Source organism: Habropoda laboriosa, unplaced genomic scaffold, assembly GCF_001263275.1.
Source record: "Habropoda laboriosa isolate 0110345459 unplaced genomic scaffold, ASM126327v1 scaffold28, whole genome shotgun sequence".
NCBI lineage: Eukaryota > Metazoa > Arthropoda > Insecta > Hymenoptera > Apidae > Habropoda > Habropoda laboriosa.
This window is the reverse complement of record NW_017100174.1, coordinates 740,032-747,604: the sequence shown is the minus strand read 5'-3', so window position 1 is coordinate 747,604 and position 7,573 is coordinate 740,032. Positions and strand designations below refer to the sequence as shown.

The window sequence follows — 7,573 nt, the reverse complement described above, 5'->3', positions numbered from 1 at the left end:
TGCATCAACCTACAGGTGTTTCGTCACATTGCGTAACACCTGTAAAGATCTTGAAAGGGAGAATATTCAGTAAAACAAGAATCTCTTCTTAATTAAAAAAAAAAGAAAATTAAAAACACTTGTCGTCACGAACACAAACACATGAAAACAATATAATTGTTAATACCGAGTTACAAAGTTTTGCACAATATTTAATTACAGTAATAGATACGTTTAAACAATTACTATTTTAAAACACGTTGAACACACTACGATTATTCACAGATTCACAAATGAAACAAAATTATTCTTGTTCGGTGTGAAAAAGAAAATGAATTTCTCTTAAACTAACAATGATTCGAACACTGTTAAGAAAAACATGTTACGCGACTCTACTGTTCGAACGTACGCTTTAGAACGTTCTGTAAAAATCTTCTACATCCGGGAAAATACCGACGATTAGCCTATTTTATCCGGTTTCTCCTACGAAACTGACACGGCGCAGGGTCAACGACGATGCTGCAAGGATTCACCGGAGAAATCGGCGAGTCCCGATGACGCACGCGGCTCTCTTCAAGGAAACGCATGAATCGACGACTCCGATGTGCGCGAGTCACACCGATCTCAAAAGTAATTACCCACTGCCCCTCTATGTGTAAACGTATTTTTAGACGATTGAAATTCGAGGAGAATAGTTTCGGGAGAAATCTCAAGATGTAGGAGTGATCCAAGTATATAAACGACACGAAGTGACATAAAATTCGAAAAGTAGAGAAAAGGTTAATTGAAATTTTAAGTGGATAAACGGGTGTAGTCTGTGAAGGACGTGTCGCGGTATATCTGGAAATGTTGTATGCGTGTAAATATGTAGGTGGAGAATTGCAGGGAAATTTTTTAGTTGAGTAATGTCGATAGAAGAGGAAAAGGGAGATAAACGGTGAAATGAAATTTTATTTAATTATGTTATGAATGAAATTTTGAACATTTCAAGTGAAATTTGATTAAATTATGTGAAAGAAATGAAATTTTGAAAATCTGAAGTGAAATTTTATTAAATTATGTCGAAGAAATGAAATTTTGAAAATCTGAAGTGAAATTTTATTAAATTATGTGAAAGAGATGAAATTCTAAAAATTTGAAATTTATCAAGTTAAGTTAAAGAAATGAAATTTTGAAAATCTGAAGTGAAATTTTATTAAATTATGTGAAAGAGATGAAATTCTAAAAATTTGAAATTTATCAAATTAAGTTAAAGAAATGAAATTTTGAAAATGCGAATAAAATTTTATTAAACTACGTCAAAGAAACGAAATTCTGAAAATCCGGGGTGAAATTTTATTAAATCAAGTTAAAAAATTGAAAAGGTGCATAAGAGATTATTTCCAATATTTTTTTCAAGGTTATCAGAAGTAGCTGCTAAAAGGAAGATTCTGCAATATAAAATTTGTACGATGAAACGCGAACGGTCGCCTCATGTATTACATATGTCGATGAATCATCGACACTTTGCGGAGAGTATCGAGTCATATTCGCCGGTCGTGGGCAACCAGAGCCCCGCGTGCTAGTTTCTCGAAAACAAAACGGAAGACTCTGAGAAATCGACCGGTGAAAAAACGTGTCCGTGATAAGAAGAGCCAGGTGTTTGATGAATCTGTGACAGAAACGTATCGAAAGAAGAGCATTTTAACGCAGAGAATACAAAATTCCACTGGAATTGGAACGATTTTCAAGCGATTCAATTCGGTTTCGTTCTACTTTTGCCACAGACGCGAATGCACAAATCTGAGAAGAAAATGCACGATTTGACTATACGTTGGCGAGCGTGCTTGAAATTTATGCCATCGATTAAAGAACGCGAATTCGCGGAGAGATCGAATGCTGCAGAAGAGGAAACGATCGAACCAAACGATATGGAGTCGGAACCGGTAATGGTTCCATCTGGTAGATATCTTTGCAAAGCTATATTACTTCATCGAGTAGACAAAGACAACGTATTGCAAATGAAAAATATGAAAAATTCGAATTAGATTGGGTTTTATTTTTTTTTCTTAATCTTTGTTAAATATTATATCGATTTTTTGTTTTTGGTTTAAAATTCACACTTAACGGTTAGAAGTATATTTAGATTTTTCAGCGTTACTGTTGTTATTATTCGAATTAGATTGGGTTTTATTTTTTTTCTTAATTTTTATTAAGGGGAGTTCCCCTAGCACCTGACGCTTAAGATTTTTCTTAAATAAATCTCTCTACCTGTGCACACGCGACTGAAACGCGTAGAAAATTTATTTTTATTCCTTTTGTCTCCTCTAGGAGATACGCGGAATAACGGCTCGGTAGCGTTTCAATTATTGCAGATATAACTAATGTCCGATATAAGGTGCCGTCCGGCGTTAAGGGAACTCCCCCCTTTGGTTTAAAATTTACGCTTAATTGTTAGAATTTCTTTAACGTTACTGTTATCATCGTTCGAATGGAAGAAATGTTTTTAAAATGTCGCAGATCCGTCGGAATGGAACTCGAATCATATCGAATCGTGGATTTCTTGGTGCAGCCGTGTGTTTTCCATCGAACCAGCACCGAGCCCGATTAAATTTCCATCGACCGGCAAGGAATTATTGAAATTGTCGTCGGACTATTGGCAAGGCTTTCCCGGCGGGAAAATTTTGGCGCGACACCTTGGCTGCCTTCAATTCCAGGCGACAGGCGTGCAAACGTCGGAAATGCTGCGCGAGAAAAAAATCGACGGTAAGTGAGCGTGAATTGTGATACGAGAAACGTATAAATCTGTCAGTTCTTTCATTTAGACCGCGTACATTTCAAGATATAGAAATTTCGACGATGACAATATCGATCTATCAATCAACTGTCAATGTATCGAACGTGTGAGAAGCCTGACAGTTGTTTTACCATAAGCCATTTTTTCGAACAGGTATCGTAGTAGACGTGTAGCGTTAAATATCAGTTTTTAGAGTCACTGAAATGATCGATACACCGATATGAAAATGTTTCAGCTGTAATCGTCTCGATAGGAAAAATGAAAATCAAGACAAAGTTAGAAAAAAATTAAAAATATTCGAATAACATTAACTATTATTCGCAAAATTAATTGTCAATCGTTGTCACAAACGTACCTAAATGAAAATAATAGAGGGAGGTTCCCAAGTAGGAGGACACTTAAGGTTCTCCTTAACCTCTTCAGGGACGATTTTTTTAAAGTTAGAAAATATTGATCTAATTTTTTATGTAGTCACACATTTGTATTCGTGTTAAATCGATAGCAATTAAACTACTTTCCTTAGGAGATTTCGGGAGATTGTGTTTTTCATATTTTCTCTATCGCAAATATTGGAATTTTCGGAAAATTTAAAGGAACACATATGTGTCGGTGTCCCTGAAGAGGTTAAATAAATGACAGAAAATATCTTTTCTTCTTTACTCTACGTTAATTACAAGGTAACAACAATAGAAATCGAAGTAAAGGAACAAAATGACCAAACATTATCATCAAATTGAAATGAAATTGACATTAAACTTTCGTAGATGAAACTAAAATCTCATTGCTTCGCACAAACTACTTGTCACATGCTACTCTTTGCGCAATTACCCGATGCGCTATTTATAAAATACGTTCGTCGTAACATTTTTGCTCTTTCTTTAACGTTCGAAGTGAAAAGTGAGCGGTCACAGTATCGTACAGGTGAGATCATTTATTATACGGCGGGAAAGTCTATGTAAGGCATTACCGATACAATTCCCGCAGTAAATCCAAATGACGCGGGATCCGTAGAGCTTAGAGAAGGTTAATAGGGGTCCAAGTTCGGATTGAAAGTGACCGGAAGAGGCTAACCGTTCCCCAGGGTCGATCCTAGTCCACTCGCGAGCACTTGGACCTTATCTTAGGCTTTAACGAGTGAGCGATCTATTAGAGATAAGAAGGGTCCGGCAGAAGGAATAAATATCGTAGACGATAATAGTCTCGTTTCTCCCTTCGTTCGTCTTTATCCACCCCCCCGCGACCGTTTTGATTTGACGAAAGAAAGAACGCCGATAGCGATCGACAGCTTTACTTTTATAAATTCGACACGAACCGACGTCGAAATAAAAATCTTTAAATTCGATTAAAAACCAATTTAACCAAAAGAAGAACCTACTGAAATATCATCGTTACTGTTTTCAATTTTCTGCGAGGAAAATTCGTCTGCAACCTAACATTCCTCTGACAATTATGCAAAATTTATTTAAAACATTGGTGGTAAATTCTTGTTTCCCTTACTAATCTTACGCAGCTCTCAAATTGAGAGGTTCAATACGAAAATTTCACCGTATAAATTGGCTTATTTCTGAATTTTTTGTTCCCATGCGAGTTTTCACGTGAAAATCGTATGAAATAAACACGTTTCGTGATTTTTAAGTAAACTAATTTTGGCCAACTTTTTCAGACAAATACACTCCTCTGTGCGACACTGATCTAAATTGACAAAGAAATACCGTACCGCTGTAACAATAGCGGATAAAAAAATCATTTCCACATCGTTCCAAATATTTTCCTTCGTCCGTCTTCAACTTCCGTCGGTGACCAACAATTTCCCACCCTGCGCTCTAAGAGTCGATCGTAAAAATTTCGAGAATACAGAAAAACACGACGAAACCTCGAGAGATACTGCTGGGAAACGTTACGCAGAAGCGAGGAAAAGTTATTCCGGTCGTTTAGCGGCATCGAGCGAGACGAAAAACGTCAGGCTGCACAGAGTGTGTCCGGGGGGGTTTCCCGTTCTCTTTCGCGGCAGAGGAAAAGAGCGATCTGCCTCTCGGTCGCGACGGGCGAAAAGCTAGAAGAGCAGAATCTTGGCAGCGTAAGCCCCCGAGATATATTGTCCGTTTGAATAACGTTGTAGGTGCTCTTGGGGGCCCACTCCGCGCCCCGGCAGCGGCCGTTTATTAAACGAATCAGTGTTATCGCGGTGAGAGAGCCCTCATGAATAAACCATCGAGTGTTTAGGGCGGCGGAAAGGTGGTGGCACCGCCACCCCGGGGGTTACGGCCTTGCAGTAACCGCTTCCACCCTTCCTCCTTGCCAGTCTCCTGTTTTGCTGGAGGGGATGGCAAACTCTAACGGGACGAAGGACGGTAAGCTCGCCACGGGGTGCGGCTATATTGTTTTCTTGATGAGAGCGAAACATCCCCACCCGAATCTACGACGTATGCGGGATAATTTCAACGCGTCAACGTAGTCGTGCGACCCGTGAAACTTTCGCGACGTGAAAGCCGCCTTGAAGATCTCCGCTGGGGAGAGACGTCTCTTCCGTTCCTCTGTCTACAGGAGAGAGTTTCGAAAATCATAAAATATAGAAAATAATACTAAATTTTTCTATTTGAATTTAATTCACTTAACAGGTTCGTTATCAGCGTTACGTACATTATCGCTCAAAAGTTAGGGTCCTTCTGTTCGATTATCCTGCACTTAAGGTGTTTGGGTCAAAAAAGACCCAAATTACATTTTGTCGATAACGGCATTTACAAAATGAGAATGAGATGGGTCGAGAAAGACCCGTGGACCGCACTATTTAGGGTTAATCGCATTCGTTGAAATGCAGTAGGTTCTAGAAGTAACTGTAAAAAACGAAAATGAACGAGGTGAGAATGATAAATTTCACTTTGAGCTTAGTTCGATGTGAAACATTGAATTTGATTGACGGAATTGAAATTTCATCGATTCGAATGAAATGAGTTATGACTGTGAATTAACATCGTTCTTTGTACTAGCGAGAGTAACCGGAGGCAGAGGTAACTGTAGCATACTGTACAGAGGTGTAAAAGTATTCCGTCCACGGGAGTTAGAGTGGGGGTGATAAGGGCTGAAATCACCGGGGGCAAAGGTCGCTCAGTTACTCTCTGTCCACCGTCTGGTACGTTTTATTCCGCACGTATCCCACGCTCTATCGGTATCGCTGATCAAAATTTCACGCGACACGTCCTTGGCATCTGTATAAATTTGTGCCTGTGTGCAAAATGTTAACCACGTGACCTCGCTTTTTTCATCGTTTTCTTCTTCCTTTTTTTTTCTCGTGCTCGCTCCGATCACCGATATCACGGTGTCGTCGTCTTCGTTATCGCGGGAAAATTTGTTTTCACCGTTCAATCTCAACATACGTGCAGTATAAATTCATTTTTAAATACACGACGGATTTACAACGTGCAACGTGTGAGACGACAAAGAAGAAGAGTTAAAAATGTCCGAATAAAATAAGAATATTTGAAAAATCATGCGAATACGAGAAAACGGAATGTTCGTTTTATGAATGAAATTATCTGTTAAATTAGATGATTATATTTTTACGTGAAAGTAGGAATTTTGTTATGAATATATCAGGTACTGCGATTATAAATTTTCACGTTGAAACGTTTTTCCGTTTTGTTGAATTAAAATTCGTGGCAAATTGTCGGAGATCAAGGGTAAAACCGACGGTAAAAGGAATTGGAGATTAAGCAAATAAAGAAGGATGATTATCGTGTTGCGTACCTTCGTAATGAGATTAACAACGGGCCAGCCGATCACCGTTGTTCACGCGGTGAAGGATTAGGCTCGCGAAATCGTTCGACGCGTGATGTGGAGAATTCAATCCTTTACAACGGTATTTCTCGTTACGCAATGTTTACTGTATTAACGACTGTATAATTCGGCTGAATAGTTTATGACCAAAAAAAAAAAAAAACATAAATTTAACATACTACAGCTATTGTCTTTTTGATTTTTACAAGTGTTTACGGTAAACAATTTTTCTTTTATTTCTAAATAGCGTGCATAACTTGATATATTAATCAATCGGCGAAAAAGTGTTTTAACATTGAACAGACTAGAAACAATGAAATATCAAAGATTTTATTCATCGTGACCTCGTTTAAATTGAAATTTAGTTACACGAAGAGAAATCATCGAAATACAATTTTTCTTTTACTTTTAAAAATAAGTATTACTAATCGATCATTCAGCAGACAAGATCCAATCAAATATGAAACATTCTATTCATCATAACCGAATCCAAAATAATCACTCGTAAATTCAAATTTTTTCACGCAATAAGAAACTACTATATAAAAAATTACCGTGATCAGCGGAACATTCACGAAAGAAAAGCAATTACCGTTCTCTTCTTAAAACCACAAACCTCTAACCGTGCTTAACGAACACATAAAAAAAGAAGCACGCTAAACTCTTGACATCATCAAAATCTCTCTCTCTCCCTCTCTCTTCTCCTATCTATCGCGCTCACATCTTCCTTTACCAAGAAGAATTCAAAGATTGAAACATTCGAATAGAGAAGCACAGAGAAAAAAAGACGCGAGAAACAGAAACAGAAAGAGGAGAAATATTTGGAAGTACAGAGAAGGAGAAAGGATAGATGAGAAAGGCAGCGGGATGGTCGCGACCATCGCTGTTCTTCTCAGGCTTTTTAACGAATCGACCTCGAGGCGAACCACGGTCGCTCGGTGCATGCGTGTTTCTGCTTCTTGCCGACAGAGAGGTTCAGCCTCCTACAACGGACTTGCTCGCTGATTGGATCGGCAGCTGGAGCCGGCGGTTCCGGGGCGGTCG

The 7,573-nt window shown here is 38.5% G+C and overlaps 1 protein-coding gene across 1 annotated transcript in view; it reads left to right on the top strand.

Annotated features, from left to right (window-relative positions):
• The first annotated feature begins 1,772 nt into the window (after positions 1-1,772).
• LOC108578772 (DNA-binding protein D-ETS-6-like) overlaps positions 1,773-7,573 on the top strand; it is a 6,842-nt gene continuing 1,041 nt past the window's right edge. The window contains 4 exon segments of the mRNA XM_017942162.1: positions 1,773-1,920; positions 2,479-2,724; positions 7,499-7,571; position 7,573. The exon segment at position 7,573 is cut by the window's right edge and continues 176 nt beyond it. Coding sequence (XP_017797651.1) covers positions 1,773-1,920; positions 2,479-2,724; positions 7,499-7,571; position 7,573 — 468 coding nt within the window.